At 37.8% G+C, this 19767-nt stretch overlaps 1 protein-coding gene across 2 annotated transcripts in view; it reads left to right on the forward strand.

Annotated features, from left to right (window-relative positions):
• The window catches only part of ttbk2a (tau tubulin kinase 2a), a 253506-nt gene that overhangs the window by 100848 nt on the left and 132891 nt on the right, over positions 1-19767 (forward strand). For both annotated transcript variants that reach the window (XM_039741334.1, XM_039741335.1), the window contains exon 4: positions 8249-8322. In XM_039741334.1, coding sequence (XP_039597268.1) covers positions 8249-8322 — 74 coding nt within the window. The remainder of the gene's footprint in view (positions 1-8248; positions 8323-19767) is intronic.

The raw sequence follows: 19767 nt of genomic DNA on the forward strand, positions 1-19767 counted from the left end.
TTGTAGCCAGGTGACAAAAAAGGGCAGGGTTTCTAAAGTTAACATCATAACACCTTCCACATACTTTTACTGTGCATGCTGAAATTTACCCATGTCTGATTTACTTCTACTGGTTTCTAGGAATTTCTTGTGCTTTTCCTTCCATCCATACTCTAGATAGATCTTTATTGTCATTGTCACTTTTGCAAAGGTACATAGAATTTAAAAACACAATATACAGTACATGACGCCATCACAACATTAAATATAAAAAATGCAGATTTATAAAACAATATAGCATTGTAGAATTGATAGCCAGTCAGTAACATGTTAGGTCTTATATAATATCTAATATATTAAGTCTTATATAAAATAAATATAATTTTTATGAATGGGGAAGAACAAAGTAGTAAAAGAAAGATGAATCAGAGTAAGTGCTTAACCAGAGTGACACAAATTTCTATGTCTTGTAGATACTGCTTTTAATGACCGCTAACATTTCCTTGCAGGGATGGTTGCCTAGGCGAGTGTGGTCAGCATTTCCAGCATGTTCCTGACCCTTGATGTCCAATTTCAGGGCTACTATCTTTTCTGCTGTGTGTAGTTTGTTTTGTGTGAGCAGGTGCATTGCCATACCAGACTGTTACGGAGAAAGTGAGGGTGCACTAACTGGCCAGCTGATTCATCTCCCTCCAAAATGGCACCTCTTCCCTGTCTGTGATCATGTCAATCAGGGTTGTGACATGAGCAAATTTTAGAAGTTTAGCAGATGGGTTGCTGGAGGTGGAAAGAAAAAATGAGAACAGACAGAACACAGCCATGATGGGTTCCTATGCTGACTGTCATGGGCCCTGACTGATATTTGCCCATCTTCACTGTTTGATGTCTGTTTCTTAGAAAGTTAGAGATCCAGAGACTTGTGAAATAGCCAACATTCATACTGAGAATTTGCTGTGGAGATGCTCTGTCTGATTGGTTAAAATGCAGAGCTGAACTCCACAAATAAGATCCTGACATAAGTAACTGAGGCACCTTGGTGCTGCAAGATATATTGGAGAACCATGCTCATTGCATCTTCAACTCAACTGCTCACACCGTAGTGTGTCAAGGAAAGAGTTTGTGACTTGTTTTTAGATGCTGAACAACCAAACCTTCAAACATTTTCATTATTACAGAGAGCAGTGCTTCTGGCCTGTAATTATTTAGTCTGTAAATATTTTGCTTCTTAGGCACAGGGTGGATTGGGGATTCTCTGAAACTGGCAGGGACCTTACATTGAGCCAAAGACTCTGTGAAAATGTCGGTTAATACAGAAGCTAGTTGATGTTTTTTTGTGCTTTTGCCATGCTAATTTAGCAAATACATTGGTTTTGTACTGTGTTCTGTTATACATTCCCTTTTTTTTTTTTTAAAGAAAAATAAGCTCTCTCTTAGTGAACACTGTGGTGGAAAAGGTTCAAATATTGGAGGGGGTGCACAGGGCTTATGGCCTTGCTTACAAAAGAAAGGTGGGAAATTGGATAAATGCATTGTAAGCTTAAATTATTCAATGTATACATGTAATTTTTATGCTTACAATTGCTTGTGTGTATGTTAGCTTAAGTAACTACACATTCAGTTAAATGATATTTAAGCACAAAATACTTCTTTACAAACAGTATTTTGAGTAAATACTATATTTTCACAGGGAATTAGTTTTTTTTTTTTTTTTCTGTATTTCAAACTCTTGCTGTCGAAGGTTGCCCTAAACATTCCTTGACCATTTGTAGAAAATGGTGAGGATAAATAAATACCAAAAATATGCACGCCAAAATGTAGTACAAAAATGACTATAATAATACAGCCTTAAGCACAACCTTACAATCTGAATTCTTTATGTGGATTTTCTGCTGTGTGTTTATTGCTATCTACATATTCACTGCATTCATTTCCATTTGTTGTGTAGATTTATACACCACTTTGTAATATACTGTATGAGCCTTATTCAAATATTTGATATCTAAAGCATCATTCGTGAGCCAATCATAGATTTAGGAATAAAGCTTTATTCAGTTTTTAGCAAGCTTTTTTAGTAATTCACTGTAAGTTAACAATGACCTTCAGATTAAAAATAGTTTTGAAATTGGAATGTACTATATTTCACACCTTGCAGATCTTTTGATTCCTGATAATCCTTTCTTTAAGCTTTGGCTATTAGGACCTTAAGAACATTCCATGGGACTTCTTTTTATGTTTGAAGTAGTGTTTTTCAGCACTGGTTCTCCATATTGTAAATATATTTCTGATGTATTTAATGTTGCTCTAGAAACTCTTCTCTTACACCAGTCTTATTCCTATCCTATAGCGACAGAAGGGAATTAGTTTAAATCTATGGCTTGACATAGGCTCGGTTGCCTGTGGAAGATTCTGTTTTTACTTCTTTTGTATGTTTAGATCATATCAGATAAATGTCCTTTTGAAGAAAAAAGCAACCAGCACTCCTTTAACCATCTTACCACATGGTTCTACTGAATGCTCATTATATTAAATTCAGTAGTATACTTTGTTTTCATCTTTCTGTAGTTGATGGTTTGATTCCCTCTCAGTTTTAAAAATAACTCATAGGGGCTGGAAACCATGTCACTCCGCACACAGACTGTGTAATTGGATCTACTCCGTCAAAGATTTGTAATGCTTGTTAATGATCGGTACAAATAACTTCTTCGTATATGAAAAGGTTTCCAGATCAATATATTCTCTAAATGTCACTCCTTTTTTGTACCAAATTTAGATTTTTTTTCTTTTTCAAATATCAAATCCTAAATTACATTGATTAAGTATAAAAAGCACTATTAAATTTGCTGACTGCAGGATCGCTTCTCATAATGATAATAGTCCCTCATAATTACCATCTTAAAGGCTCAAAAGCCTCAATCCCCAACCCCCACCAGCTTAAGATCCCCTGCAGTATGTTTACTGGATAAAGAAAGTGTACTGCTCTAGTAAGGCAACAGCAGTTTTGAGAGTAAATGGAATCGGGAGATGCCATGGTGAAGTCTGAATTCACACAAGAGGTCATAACTGTGAAGACATTAATTAAACTATAAAGTTTAGGATGTATATCTAGAATCTGGAACAAAAAAAGTATGCAATAACCAGTAAATTTAAAACTAACAATATGAAATAATGCCAAGATGTTTTCCTTCATGCTTGTTGGACAATTAGGTATGTATGGGCCTGGCCTTTAAAACGTTTCACTAGTGACGCTTGATCTCTGGGAACTGCATTCCAACAACAGGGTGTCGTGTTCTTCAACCAGTCTCCAGCACATTTGGGTCCTTAAGGAAAGTAATAATTATTTAAAAGGAAGTGAAAAAATTAGTATAACCAGTAGATGGCATAGCCTTAGCAAATCTCAAGAACCATACTGTAATAAGTTTTTGAGGCCAAGGAACAGTTGAAAAAAAAAGGAATTTTTATTCTAGATCATGACAGAATGTAAACTTGCACCAATTAAAAAAAAATGCCATAAACATCCATCCATCAGTCTGTCCATCCATCACTTTTTTACACTTGCTCATCCAGGCCAGGGGCATGGTAAATCTTGTGCCTGACCCAGCAAATACCAAGAACAATTGCTGGATAGGATGCTTGTGTATTGCAGACTGTGAAATAAAAGCATGGATTGAGAATTGGTGCCTGAATGGATTGTACTGAACATGACAAATACTCACCTGAATATATTTACTATTTATTTTTATTTGCTTGGCAGATTTATTTATCCAAAATGAATTAAAGAAACAGGTCAACATAATTGAGTAAACTTCAGTGTGGAGGAATGTTTAGGACATTATGAGATAATATTATAAGTTGATTATCACAAGTGAAAGCAATCAGAACAAAATACAAGAGTCAGAATTTCGAATGGAGGTGGACAGCTCGTCTCACCAGCCAGGAGTTGCACATGAAAAGAGTCTAGATTTAGATTTGATACTATGCTGAGGTTTAATCACCTGGGGCCTCATGCATAACGGCGTTTGTAGAATTCACACTAAAACATGGCATAAGGACAAAAGCGAAACTGTGCGTGCGCACAAAAAAATACAGATGCATAAATCTGTGCGTTCGGCAACTTCCATGTTCTTCCGCTGTATAAATCCCGGTCAGCATGAAAACTAACGCACGTGCACACGCCTGCTGCCTCACCCGAAATTCTCCCAGAATTATGCCTCTTTGAATATGCAAATCAATGTAAATAGCCCTTAAGCTCAGCCTTCTGTGAAAAGGCGATGGCAAAAGCACGGGGGGAAATAAAAGAATTTCAGTGAAAGTGGAGGCAAGGAAAAACTTACTATTTGTTGGTTTAAACAGTGGTATAAACAACAAAGGAAGTTGATTGAGTGACATAGAGTGTTGGAGAAACTCGAAAGCTCAAGTTCACAAAGTCACACAGTGCCGAAATAAAAAAGAAGTTGTCAGATATCAAAGTCGCCGTGAAAAGGCGAGTCGAAGCCCACAGTCTTGAGTGTCATATGAAAGCTTATTAGGGTACAGAGAAAAAAAAAATAGGTACACAGTTGGAAAAAAGCATGAAATGTCAACTCTAATCTTGAAATTTCCACTTTAATCACGTTGTTTATTTTGTCACTAAAGTAGAACATCATAAAGTTAACAAGGGAACATGGTGGCGCAGAGTTGTTTATGCCTCACGCAAGATGCTTGCTGTGTCATGTGCGACCTTCGATGAAATAATTGATTGCAGCAGTACTGCCTCTTTCAAATGTACTAACCCCCAATTCCTGTCCTTACTTTTTTTTCTCCAAATACCCAATTGCCACACGATCAGCTCTGTAATAGACTTTAAGCCATATGTATGTTTAGAATGCTGAATCTTCAAAACTTTTAAGGAACATTGAAATATCTTCGTACTACATGTTTAATTATTCTATCCATCTATCGTTTCAGTGTCGTGGCAGCCCCAGCAAGAATACAGTGCGAGGCATGAACAATCCGTGAACGGAACGCCAGCTCCTTGCTAGTTCTGCGGCACCGTGTCCTCACATGTTCAATTATTAACAATGTAGATTATTTAAATGAAGTTAAAGTTTTATCTGTATAATATAATAAACATATTTTGCTACATTTCAACTTAAAAATGATATCGTCATCATATGTTAATACGCACTTTATAAAGTGGTTCAGGTTGTGCAATATTATAACTATTGCAAGTTTACAGTGAGGTAATTGTGCTTATAAGTACAGACAGTTCTACAAGGTGCACTTGATGGACTGACTGAGTGTGTTTATAGTTCTTGGATGAAACTGTTTCTGAACCATGAGGAAAGGCTCTAAAGCATTTGCCGTTTGAGAGCATTTCAATAGTCAGCATGGCTGAGGCAGCGTGTGCTTGATGCTGTATACCGATAATTCCCTTTCCAGTCAGCTGCTGTAGAGCTGTGATTCCCCACTCAGTGATATAAATACACCGAGTGGTGCAGTGAGAGTAATATGGAAAAGGCTGATCCACTTTGGCAAAACCAAACCAAAGGAGCAGTTGAAAGAAGAAGAAGGTGCAGTGAGAGTAACCATGTTAAAGCAGCTATGGTATTTAGAATAGTTTGACCATTTCATGGACTATGGTATTGTTACAGGTTAAATACAATCAGATGCATTAAACTAATAAACAATACAGTGGAACCTCGGTTCATGAACGTCTCGGAACACGTACAAATCGGTTTGCGACCAAAAAGTTCACCAAACTTTTGCATCTGTTCACAACCACAGACTCGGTATGCGAACAAGCCAGTTTCCCTTTTGGTTTGTGCGTGCCGATGATTTCCGCACCTGTTCAGTCTCTCCCTGTGCAGCGAGCGAGACACACTTGAGCGCACACTTGAGAAACGCACGCGCACACACACACACACACACGTGCGAGAGAAAGAGACAGACAGACAGACGTGCGCGCTAGAGAAAGAGAGAGACACACACAGACAGACGCGCACACTAGAGAAAGAGAGAGACGCACACACAGACTTGCGTGCGAGAGAAAGGGAGACACAGACAGACAGACGTGCGTGCGAGAGAAAGAGACACACACACACACACACACACGTGCGTGCGAGAGAGAGACAGACAGACAAACATACAGACTCACACGCACGCATGCACGCTGACTCACGTGCGAGAGAAAGAGACAGACACACAGACGGACGCGCGCGCAAGAGAGAGAGACAGCTGATGTCCCACTGCAAAAAAAAATAAAAATGCATCAATCTGCAACAAGAACTGCAAGTTGCGAGCATGAGCGTAGTCTGTTTTTTGTTGCTTCCGACTCTGCCGCAGCTAATTACAGTGGAACCTTGGTTTGCGAGCATAATTCGTTCTGGAAATGTGCACGCAGTCCAAAGCACTCATACAGTATATCAATGCGAATTTCCCCATTAGAAATAATGGAAACTCGTTCCACAACCCAAAACTGTTCATATAAAAATGATTAATACATAACATAAAGTAACAATAAATAAAGCAAATTAACCTACACTTTACCCTTGAAAAGAATCATGGCTGGTGTGAGTGAGTTTCTAAACTCTTGTGGGATTCCACCCAACTGGACGACACGCAGAAGAGCATCCCAAAGCAATCGCAGTCTCCCAGCGCGGTAGTAGTTCGCCAATCTGAAAAGATCGCAGACATGCTATAAGCGCCTGCCATCGATGGGTGATACAAGGAACATTATAAATGCACAGGGCACAGTGTTACTCCCCCCCACCCCCGACTCCGCCTGACTGCTGTGTCTCTGTATAGGAGAATGGTAGATCCCACTAAAATAAATAAAATTGCTTGTAGGCTGAAAGTCTTGTACTCTTTTTCAGCAGTTTAACTTCATATTTTCTGGGGTTCAGAGTTGGTTGAAAAGCAGTAGAATTTTTAAATGATAATGTAAAAGCTGATCTCTCTACTAGTAATGTCTCCTTGACTGTACATGTAATAACATAGAAAACATCTCTTTTTTTCAGCCTAGCTACAGGCAAGTTGTTCACATAAATGTCAAAAGGCACAGTCTTCTGCCGTTTTGTTCAGCTTTGCCTTATTAAGATCTCACATTCAACTTCTTTCGCTGCAGTTAGTGTATGACTCAGCTTGATTATTGTAAAGGCCTTTAGTATAAGCAGCCTTTATATGATTTATTACTTTGATTGTATTTAGCAATGTCTTTTCCATACATCTAGTAAAAATAAAATCAGCTTTGAAGTAGACCTAAAATTAATTAAATTAGGAATGCCTAAATTAACCTTGCTGACTGTTTTTAGGATGACAAGAATGATCCTAATTATCTGTGACATTTTACATTAGCTGAGGTGTAGCTAAACAAAAAATATTAAAACAGTTAAATGTTTGAAACAAATGAAAATTAGTAGTACTGTGTGGTAATTATCTGTTGTAAAAGATAATATGGATCCTTAAGCTGGCATCCATACGGGTTTGTTTAGTGGCTCCTTTCCCAGCTGGGAGGCCAGCATAGTGGAAGGACAGGTTGCCATTTGTTCTGCAAACAAACTGGGTGGCAGAATCCTGTTTGGACATCCACAAAGCTGAATGGTAGTTGTAATTCTGTTGGACATCTTTGCTGGGGTCCTCAGCTACCGCTAGAGGGAGTTGTTAGGGGAGGCTCCCCTGTCAGGAAGAGCTTCTGCCTGGCCAGTAAGTTCGTCTAGGTGGCAGTCTTGTTGCACTGGATGTAATCCTAGGTTCAGGTTGAAAAGGGAACTGCTCCACCTCACCCAGGTAAGTTGGATTAAGGAGTGGAGTTGAGCAAAGCTCACCCTGGAGGAGTGGACAAGGAAAGAGAAATTAAGGAAACTTAAAAAGAAAAGAGATGCTAGTTTTTTTATTCTGGAAGGAGAAGAACTTGTAAGAAGGCATTTTCTAGAAATTAAATACTTTACATGAACTGGGGACTCATGTTTTGGCAGTTGTGTCTGAGGTTTGGGGATCAGTGATGTTCCCTACAGGACATACTGTTTATTATGCTAGTGTCTTGTAGGAATGTATTCATTTCATCTTAATAAAACAACTGACCCTCCACAACACATTAATGTACTTGGAAGCAGCTTTGTAATACAACAGTCATTCAGACAATTAATAGAACTCTATGTTATTTGGGGGTTTAATGCTGTAATCTTTAGGTAAGAATTTTTAACACCTAATACTAATTGATATTTTTAGTCATTTCATTTTGTTCAAAACTTTTTTTTAGCATTTGTACTTATATTCTTGATTTTGCTTCCAGGAAAGGACCATGTGTGCAGATTTATTGGATGTGGACGCAATGACAGATTCAATTACGTAGTCATGGAACTTCAGGTAAACTAAGGAATGCGTCTCATAACTTTTTTTTTTTGTTTTTGAGTGTAACTTGGACTTTTGAACTTTTTGAATTTAAGGGATATGTTTGGTAAGTCTGAAGACCATGTCAAGTTAAAGACATTTCCCAGAGATTTTCAGTTGTAGCCTTCATTTACATAACCTTAGTGAGCCATGAAGGCCTGTTACACAGTCTGACATACACAGCGTCTCACTCGTACTAGTCCATGACTTGCCCCTGAAACATGTTTACTTTTGTCTTTGCCGTAATTGTGGGCTCTGTGTATCTGAGAGATAACCACAAGTGAATTCTCATCCAGAAGTATAGTACTTTCAATTTCAAGGAATAAGCAACACCGTTGTTTTGGACCTCGCTAACAGAAAAGAAGCTCATCTATTTGATATCTTGTGCTTTGCATACCACATAAGAAAGGAAAAAGGAAATAAAGGGCAGAGATTGCAGCTGAACTCTCCATTCCTGATAACCCTTCATTATAACACCAGCTCTGTCATTGTTTTTGAGTAAACCGTTCTTTTTTGAGGTTGTGCTTTTTAAAAAGTCATGGCTGCTGCAGTTGCTGTTGCCATTTGTGAGTGGATTGAGCCCTTAGAGTAAGAATATCCACAAGATTTACATAAATATGTTGCCATTTTGTATCAGTGATGTACCCAAATATGAGGCTGTAGAGAGGCAGTGTTGTTTTAAAGAGCTTCAGACATGTATGTCTTGTGCCATTTTACTTGACTTGTATTAGAACTTGGTCCACTATGGTCACTGTATACATGCAACTGGACAGAAACCTGTCCTCAGAAAGAATTGCGCAAAGCATCTTGTGAATGAGTTTTTTGCAGCTAGTTTCCTTTTTGCTTTGTGCCCTTCCCCACCATAACCTGTCATCTGTTGAGGAGGAGCGAAAGCTTTAGATTCATCAATAATTTCAAACTCCAGTTTTCGACAGATCGCAATGTTTTAGAGGCCCCTGATACTGAAAACATGATGGGTGGGTGTGTGTGTGTGTGTGAGTAAGGTGAAAAGGAAAAACATTGGACTTGATGGTTGCTGTGCCAAATAATATCATTGCTAATATTTTAATCAGTAATATTTGTTAGAAAGTGGGTACATCATAATTGAAGAGCAAGTCATCATACAAAAATGCTTTTATATTTTGTTTTAGTGGTTATATTAGTGTGCACAACTCTTAGACAGGGCAAAATTAGCACATAAAACACATTATTCATATTTTTTCTTGGGATTACATTTGCTACTGTTCAAAAAAATATGCTGATATTTTGAACTATGTTATTTTTAGAGCTGTTTTGTGATCTGCTCATGCTGTGAAATAAAATAAGTCATAAACAATATCTTCAGTATGTAATCATGTGGCAAGTTGTCATTATTACTGTGTGCATTTCTGTTCTTAAACATACTCAAGAAAAACTCTTAATTATTTTATGAATGTGTTGTGTCTATAGGCATAGGAAATTGAAATATAATGATTCACTGTATAAATTAAAAACCTGGGCTCTATACAATGTACAGGTAAAAAGTTTATGTGATCAAGGAAGATTCTTAGTTAACTTACCTTTAATAAGGTATAGATCTCCAACTTGAACTTTTCATTTAACACCCACCCTCCATTTTTTGTCATTGTAATGTCACTGAGGTCAGGTGCCTCCTTGCTATGTCCTTCCCTCTTGGCCATCGGTGCTAAACATGCTGTTGCAGTTTAGTTGACCACCTTTGGGTTATTTCAGAATGAAAGGTGATGGAAAACTATAATTGTTTATAGTTCAGGTTAAATGCAGTTTATGCAAGTGCCATACTTAGTTATTACAGCTGCAGCCCAGGTCAACGTTACTGAAATAAACTTCAAAGATGAGGATGATGTTACAAATCCCAGCCAAGGAAATATTGGGGTGCCAAGCTAGTCGTCCCGTGTTTACTTCTGTGTGTCTTAATGAAGAATGCAAGCACCTGATGGCACAGAGGCAAAAAATTAAACAAAACAAAAAAGCCACAGTCAGACTTTTTATATTAGGTTTTTGCAGTGTTACAGGAGCTCCATCTGTGTTGTGCCCTATTCACACAGCGACATGCTTCCTTCTGCCAATAAATAGCCTGGAAACTGGAAGGGGCAAAGTCAGATGCCCTCACTGGACGTCTTTTCGGTGCTGCAGGAGAGGATATGATTAGTGGTAGTGCCCTAGAAGCCTTGTTTTAGGAGTGTACTATAGACACTCCAATGCAGACAGTCATTTCAATGGACGTCTTTTTAATCATATTAAAAAGCCAGCTTTACAGGAGATATTATAATCATGGGGGACTTGAACTACACAAATATTAACTGGGTTAACCTTGCAAATAGCAGAGTACAAGAGCTGGAATTTTTAGAAGTAATCAGTGGCTGTTTTTTAAATCAGTATATTAAAATACCAAAAAGGGGGAATGCCTGTCAAGCTTCAGTATTTTGAAATAGCCAGGATAGAAATGAGGATGTAGAAGTGTTTGAACTGCTAGGGTCAAGTGACCATAATATAATGTAATCCTCAGTGTTTTGGAAGAGAGAAGTTGTAAAGGCCAAAACTGTTAAGTTTAACAGTAGGGCAAATTTTGAACAGCTTTGACAAAGTCTAAAGGAAGATAGACTGGGATATGCTTGCAGTGGAACAGGTTTAAAAATGTTTTACATGTAACGATGGTACATCCTGAAATTTGGAATTAGTAAGTAAGTGAAAAGATAATAAAGGAGGTGCTTAGTGCTCATAAGACTAATAACTCCAGTACAAATCGTAGAATGTTTGAGAGCATGATGGCAGCCATTAAGAAGGATATTCGGAAAGCTAATAGGCAGTTAAAGAGGAATATAGCAAATAAGGCAAAAGACGACCCAAAGAAATTTTTTCAGTATTTCAGAATAAAAAGAACAGACAAGTAGGAGGTAAAGTGCACCAGGAATAGTTAAAGGGAATTAAAACATACAAACTACAAAAATTACAGATTCTCTAATCTTGCATTTTTCTGTTGACTTCACATGTGAGGGTGTGGATAATGCCCCAGCGGTAACAGGGACTACTAAGGGCGATACTAAGTGATTTGGGAATTGTAGAGGGAGAAGTACTGCCTAGATTCAATTTCAAGTTTCCTTTTGGGACTAACAGTTTATTTAATCTAAATAAGATGAAATCAAACAAATCACCAGGACCAGATAATATTTATCCTTGAGTACTTAAGGAGGTTATTGAGTACAAATATAAATCCTTGAGGCATATTTTTAAGAAGTCACTGTGCACTGAGGAAATTAGGGTTAGGGGTAGGGTCAAAGTGGAGCATATGATATTGTTTATCTTAACTTTCAGAAACCATTTGATAAGGTTCCACTTGAGAGGCTACAGGCTACATAAAAGACATGGCAGCAAATGAAAAATTGCAGAGGAAAGGAACTAGGCTGATTCCAGGGCTGCAGAGGATGAATTATGAGGAAAGATTGAAAGAGCTGAGCTTTCTTAAAACAGATTAAGAGGCATGACTGAAGTGTTCAAAATGATGAAAAAAATTGTTCAGTGGATTGAGGCTGTTACTTTAGTTCAACAAGAGCACAGGGATGCAATTTAAAACTTGATAAGGGTAAATTTCACAGAAATACTGGCATTTTTTTCCTAACTCTGAGAACATAGATACTTGGAATAAGTTATTCTATTGTTTTAATGTTCTGAGCTTAGGAAGAAGTGGCCAAGTGGTGAATCTGTTTAGCACTGGTTGCCCTCCAAAAGCTATTATCTTTAGTGAGAAGGACATTTGGCAGATAAGCCAACAAGGGACTTTTCTCCAGTGAAAGCTTTTGTCTTCACTGCTGAGGCAGAACGGTAGTGGATATGATACCAATTATGTGTTTGCTTCACATATTTGAATGTCATTGGCAAGACATTGTTGCATAAAGTATGAAATCTCATGTGGGAGATTTAAACCAAGCTGAAATGGAATGGTCATATGCCTTCTCGAATGTGTATACCATCCCCTGTAATCATCAGAACACCAACCTGACTATGAAGTGTGATGATGGTAATGCTTACCTTATTTTTAATCTTTTTCTGTATTAGGCATGAAAGACTTGTGAGGATAAAATGCAAAGTGCATCGAGTAACATGCACACCAATTCTGTTCTGATCTATAAAATAACTGGGACCCAGAAGATCATTAATCTTCCTGTAGGATAGCCATCTAAAAATATTTAAAATAAATAAAAAAAAAACTATTTAAGTGGAGATAATATGGATGTACAGCAGGAAACCACAGCCATTGCAAATGGTCGAAATGAGTGTAATCAGGACTGTAAATTCCGAATGCAAAAAACTCTGAAACAGACTTGCTGTACTGGAAGATGGATGCAGAAGGAATGTTATTAGAACCGTGAATGTCCAAACCCAGTGAAATTCGTAGCTTAGCTATTCTCTAAAATAATTGGAGAGGACTGTAAATCTGACAATAAAATAGCAGCAGCTTGCTGCATACAGGGATTGAATACCTCTAAACCTAGGAGTCTTATTGTGTGCTTCAAGAAATTACAATTTAAATTACATGTAATGTCACTTCTCAGACAGAAACTAGAGATTAATGGAAGGAATTATTAAGGATAAGATTGAGCAACACCTGGCAAGGACAGGAATTATTCTGAATAGTCGGCATGGGTTCAGAAAGAGGGAGGTCATGTTTTACTAAAATGCTGGAATTCTATGAGGAGGCAACAAAAGGATACGATTAAAGTGGAGCATATGATATTATTTATCTTGACTTTCAGAAAGCATTTGATAAGGTGCCACATGAGAGGTTGGGTGTCAAATTAAAAGAAGTGGGAGTTCAGGATGATGTTTTTAGATGGGCGCAGAATTGGCTCAGATACAGGAAGCAGAGGGTGATGATGCGAGCAACCTCATCAGAATTGGCCGAAGTTAACAGTGGTGTTCCACAGGGTTTAGTGCTAGGGCTGCTACTATTTTTAATATATATAAATGATTTCGATAGGAATATAAGTAAAAAGCTGGTTAAGTTTGCATATGATACCAAGATAGGTGGATTAGCAGATAATTTGGAATCCGTTATATCATTACAGAAAGACTTGGATAGCATACAGGCTTGGGCAGATTTTTGGCAGATTAAATTTAATGTCAATAAATGTAAAGTATTACACAAAGGAAGTAAAAATGTTAGGTTTGAATACACAATAGGCAGTCAGAAAATCGAGAGTACACCTTATGAGAAGGATTTAGGAGTCATAGTGAACTCTGAGCTATCGACTTCCAGATAGTGGTCAAAAGCCATTAAGAAAGCTAACAGAATGTTAGGTTATATAGCACTGTGTGTGGAGTACAAGTCCAAGGGGGTTATGCTCAACCTTTATAATGCACTGGTGAGGCCTCATCTTGAGTACTGAGTGTAGATTTGGTCTCCAGGCTACAAAAAGGACATAGTAGTGCAAGAAAAGGTCCAGAGAAGAGCGACTAGGCTGATTCCAGGGCTACTGGGGTTGAATTATGAAGGAAGATTAAAAGAGCTGAGTTTTTACAGTTTAAGCAAAAGAAGATTAAGAGGTGACATGACTGAAGTGTTTAAAATTATGAAGGGAATTAGTACAGTAGTTCGAGACTGTTATTTTAAAATGAGTTAATCAAGAACACGGGGACACAGTTGGAAACTTGTTAAGGGTAAATTTCGCACAAACATTAGGAAGTTTTTCTTTACACAAAGAATGATAGACACTTGGAATAAGCTACCAAGTAGTGTGGTAGACAGCAAGACTTTAGGGACTTTCAAAACTTGACTTGATTTTTTTTGGAAGAAATAAGTGGATAGGACTGGTGGGCTTTGTTGGGCTGAATGGCCTGTTCTCGTCTAGAGTGTTCTAATTTTCTAATTATATTTGAAAATTAACCACATATGCATTTTCCTGGACTTCTCACCCTTAACAGCTGCTAAGTGTGCAGCTTTTTACAAAATTAAACAGCACTTACGGAAAGTCGAAATAAGATACAGCCTCTTGTACTCTGCCAAACTGAAAGTGGATATTCAAGATAAGCATTACATCTTTAACAAAACGGAGGAAGCAAAAAAAGAATTAAGAAAGCTGATCCTGACACTTTTTTTGAAATACAGTCGTGAGTCGTATCCTGTCATGGCACGGTAAAGAAGATCTTGCCGGTTGTTTGATCCGCTTGCAATGATACTGCTACTGTAATTATACATCCTTTTCCCCTCTCGGACACTTTTTCTTTATGCCATAATTACAATTATAGATATATGTGTGTGTATATATATATATATATATATATATATATACATACATACACACTCACCTAAAGGATTATTAGGAACACCATACTAATACGGTGTTTGACCCCCTTTCGCCTTCAGAACTGCCTTAATTCTACATGGCATTGATTCGACAAGGTGCTGAAAGCATTCTTTAGAAATGTTGGCCCATATTGATAAGATAGCATCTTGCAGTTGATGGAGATTTATGGGATGCACATCCAGGGCACGAAGCTCCCGTTCCACCACATCCCAAAAATGCTCTATTGGGTTGAGATCTGGTGACTGGGGGGGCCATTTTAGTACAGTGAACTCATTGTCATGTTCAAGAAAACAATTTGAAATGATTTATGCTTTGTGACATGGTGCATTATCCTGCTGGAAGTAGCCATCAGAGGATGGGTACATGGTGGTCATGAAGGGATGGACATGTTCAGAAACAATGCTCAGGTAGCCCGTGGCATTTAAACGATGCCCAATTGGCACTAAGGGGCCTAAAGTGTGCCAAGAAAACATCCCCCACACCATTATACCACCACCACCAGCCTGCACAGTGGTAATACGGCATGATGGATCCATGTTCTCATTCTGTTTACGCCAAATTCTGACTCTACCATTTGAATGTCTCAACAGAAATCGAGACTCATCAGACCAGGCACCATTTTTCCAGTCTTCAACTGTCCAATTTTGGTGAGCTTGTGCAAATTGTAGCCTCTTTTTCCTATTTGTAGTGGAGATGAGTGGTACCCGGTGGGGTCTTCTGCTGTTGTAGCCCATCCGCCTCAAGGTTGTGCGTGTTGTGGCTTCTCAAATGCTTTGCTGCATACCTCAGTTGTAACGAGTGGTAATTTCAGTCAAAGTTGCTCTTCTATCAGCTTGAATCAGTCGGCCCATTCTCCTCTGACCTCTAGCATCAACAAGGCATCTTCGCCCACAGGACTGCCGCATACTGGATGTTTTTCCCTTTTCACACCATTCTTTGAAAACCCTAGAAATGGTTGTGCGTGAAAATCCCAGTAACTGAGCAGATTGTGAAATACTCAGACCGGCCCGTCTGGCACCAACAACCATGCCACGCTCAAAATTGCTTAAATCACCTTTCTTTCCCATTCTGACATTCAGTTTGGAGTTCAGGAGATTGTCTTGACCAGGACCACACCCCTAAATGCATTGAAGCAACTGCCATGTGATTGATTGATTAGATAAATTGCATTAATGAGAAATTGAACAGGTGTTCCTAATAATCCTTTAGGTGAGTGTGTGTGTATGTGTATATATATATATATATATATATATGCATGTGTGTGTATATATATATATATATATATGTATGTGTGTGTATGTATGTATATATATATGTATATATATATATATATATATATATATATATATATATATATATATATATATATATATATATATATATATACAGTAATCCCTCCTCGATCGCGGGGGTTGCGTTCCGCGAAAATCCGTGAAGTAGAAACCATATGTTTCTATGGTTATTTTTATATATTTTAAGCCCTTATAAACTCTCCCACACTGTTTATAAATATTCCCTACAGTTATACAGCATAATCCGTTGTATTCTCTTAGATATTAGGTAAGATTCATTGAAATTATGTATATAAACACACTGTTTATATACAGTAAAACCTAAATATTATTTTAAAGATATCGAGTGTCTCCGATATCACATGTTACAGCCATTACGATAGACATGCCACCAGCAATAAATACGTACAATGCAAGAAAAATAGTATACAGTAAATGTGTGTATACAGTAAATGTGTGTGTACAGTGACACTAAACGTACGTACATGTACTAAGTACTGTAAGTAGAAAATTAATTATGGTTACTCACCAACAATGACACGATGACTTGTCCGATAACAATAAGTTTTATTTTACTGCACAACAAAGGAGAGCGTTACAGCCCTTAAAGGAGCCACTTCAGGCGATTGTGTAGCACTGCCGTTGTTCTTCTTCTGGCAGTCTTCAATCCAAATCCCTAAAGCAGATTCCATCCAGACTACTGCCTTATTACATCCACTTACAACTTGTTTTGCACCCTGGTTAAAAGGACACTGTGGCCGTAGATCTTATATTCCTTTCCTACTTTTTAAATAAAAAGAATCGTAGCCTTCAACAAATCCAAAACGTTTACCTTTTCGGCAATCGTTAACATCTTCCGTTTGCGTTTGGGCACGGCCCCTGAAGCAGTAGCAGATCGTTTTGGAGGCATAATGAAGGGCTTGACTATGCACAAAGATAAACACAAAAGAGCACAACTCTTTACACAGCGAAACACGTTGATGCTGAATGAGCGAGACGAGACTTCCTGGTTAACACCGCATTCAGCAGGCAGGAACTTAACTGCGTGCTCTGATTAGTTAGCTTCTCAGTCATCTGCCAATAGCGTCCCTTGTATGAAATCAACTGGGCAAACCAACTGAGGAAGCATGTAAGGGAGTAAAAAAGACACATTGTCTGCAGAACCCGCGAAGCAGTGAAAAATCCGCGTTATATATGTAGTTATGCTTTCATATAAAATCCGCGATAGAGCGAAACCGCGAAAGTCAAAGCGCGATATAGCGAGGGATTACTGTATGTATATGTATATATATGTATATGTATATATATATATATATGTATATGTTTATATATATGTATATGTATATCTATACTAATAAAAGGCAAAGCCCTCACTCACTCACTCACTCACTCACTCACTGACTCATCACTAATTCTCCAACTTCCCGTGTAGGTAGAAGGCTGAAATTTGGCAGGCTCATTCCTTACAGCTTACTTAAAAAGTTGGGCAGGTTTCATTTGAAATTCTACCTAATGGTCATAACTGGAAGGTATTTTTCTCCATTAACTGTAATGGAGTTGAGCTGGAATGACGTGGGGGGCAGAGTTTTGTGTAACATCATCACGCCTCCCACGTAATCACGTGAACTGACTGTCAACGCAGTGCGTAGAAAACCAGGAAGACCTCCAAAAAGCGCTTAAGAAAACATGCATTATATAATTGAGAAGGCCGCGAAACAATAAGAAGTGAGCGAGTGACATATACATGAGTGCTGCTACCTCGAAAAGAAAGCAAGGTGTAAACCTAAACTTTAAATTAAGTTCATAGACAGGCTACCGCTGGCGTTTCACATGCCCACAGGTAATGCGGGATACAAGTTTAATGAGAGGACGCAGGATATAAACGAGAGTTTTGATCACTTTGTAACTAAGTTAAAATTGTAGGTGAAGGGGTGTGCTTATGCAAATTCGAGAGACTGTGTTTGTGGGGATTGACAGTTAAGGGGTGGGGAGTTACGCCATCATCTCCCTCCCATTCATCTCATTTCGCTCTGAGCTGAGCTCCGCGGCTAACGCCGTCTTCCGAAGCAACTTCGTCAGACTGCCACCAAAATACTCACAGAAAAATCCACAAGTTAATACACACGCTTTCTCTAGAGTTTCTCCACACTGAATCCTCCAGGCACTACTTACAAAAGGTTACATTGACAATCGTGTTACGTTATTTTTAAAATCTTTCCTTTTCTTAGCACAAGCACAGCTGAGAAGCTTCGATGCATGTGCTCCATAACGCTAAAAATAATGCATTTAATCACACTTTGCATTACAAGCAAAGGGGAGCTTTTGACAATGCATGATTTCCTGGTACACCGATTACATTGATCAGCGCATCCCGATTCATTTTACCCTCGCACCACCTTGGTTTGAGAAGAAGTATGAAAAAATATGAGGTTAACACAGAAAAACAGATCACCAATTCAAGCTTTATGAATAATCGATTCACCATCAATAATTGTTTTGGTAAAGCCATCCTCCTTCTATTTTATAACTAGCAAAATACCAAGCCAGCAGATGAGAAGTAGTGTGTTAAAGAAGCAATGAAAAGAAAAGGAAACATTTTGAAAATAACGTAACATGATTGTTAATGTAATTGTTTTGTCACTGTTGTGAGTGATGAGTGTTGTTGTCATATATATATATTTACACACACACACATAAACATATATATATACATATCTATACATATACACATATATACATACATATATATCTACATATATACACATACATATACATACACACATACATACATACACACATACATACATACACACATATATACACACAAATACATATATATATATACATACACACACACATATATAAACATCTATATATATATACATACATATCTACATATATACACACACAGCTATTTCAGATCAGTGCAATACGCTGCTTGTTAAAATGGATAACTCCCGCTCTTACGTGCGAGTCTGCGTGGATATTATGAACTATCGTATTTGTTCAAATTCTATTTAAATTTTAAATAGAAGGAACTTTTATTTAGTCGACAGAAATATCTTTGGTAGGAATGGTAAAAACAGACAGGAATATTATTCCTGAATAAATCAACTCAAACCTTAAACAACTTATAATATTTTGCTCTCCATAAAAATATATCCTGTCTAAATTATACAAGTTAGAAATAAAGTAAACATTAAAAGAACAAACATTCAAATTTCTTTACTCTTATGTAATTTTATATAAAAATAAACTTAGATTTTAAATATCCCAAAAGATTTTGCTCTCCATAAAAATATATCCTGTCAAAATTATACAAATTCAAATATGAACATGCTGCATAACAAAACCTGGAAATATAAATAAAATGTGTTCCTTTCAGCAATAACAAATCAAATCATTCAGTTGTCTTTGCTCATATGTCATTTTAGAGCTGGACGCCTGGCATCTTTTTGGCCACAGGTTCGTTTCTGTTTGCTGTGAGGTTCTGTGTTGTGGAGATTCTCAGGATGGATTGCAGGTGCTCATCAGTGAGGTGACTCCTGTGTGCTGTTTTGTTAGTCTTTATCACTGAGAAGAGCTTCTCACACAGATATGTGCTACCAAACATGCACAAGGTTCGAGCCGCATGTAGACGGACTTTTTGTTCTTCAAAGTCACCAAAGCGCCTACAAACTCAGTGCGCTCAGTTTATCAGCAAAGTGCGATTTGGGAACACCATAGTGACGACTTGGTTTAACATTACTTGGCAACAGGGAAAGGGAAAGTTGCACTGGTGCATTTGTGTCTCTCATAAAAGCAGC

Source organism: Polypterus senegalus, chromosome 18 (assembly GCF_016835505.1).
Source record: "Polypterus senegalus isolate Bchr_013 chromosome 18, ASM1683550v1, whole genome shotgun sequence".
Taxonomy (NCBI): Eukaryota; Metazoa; Chordata; class Cladistia; order Polypteriformes; family Polypteridae; genus Polypterus; species Polypterus senegalus.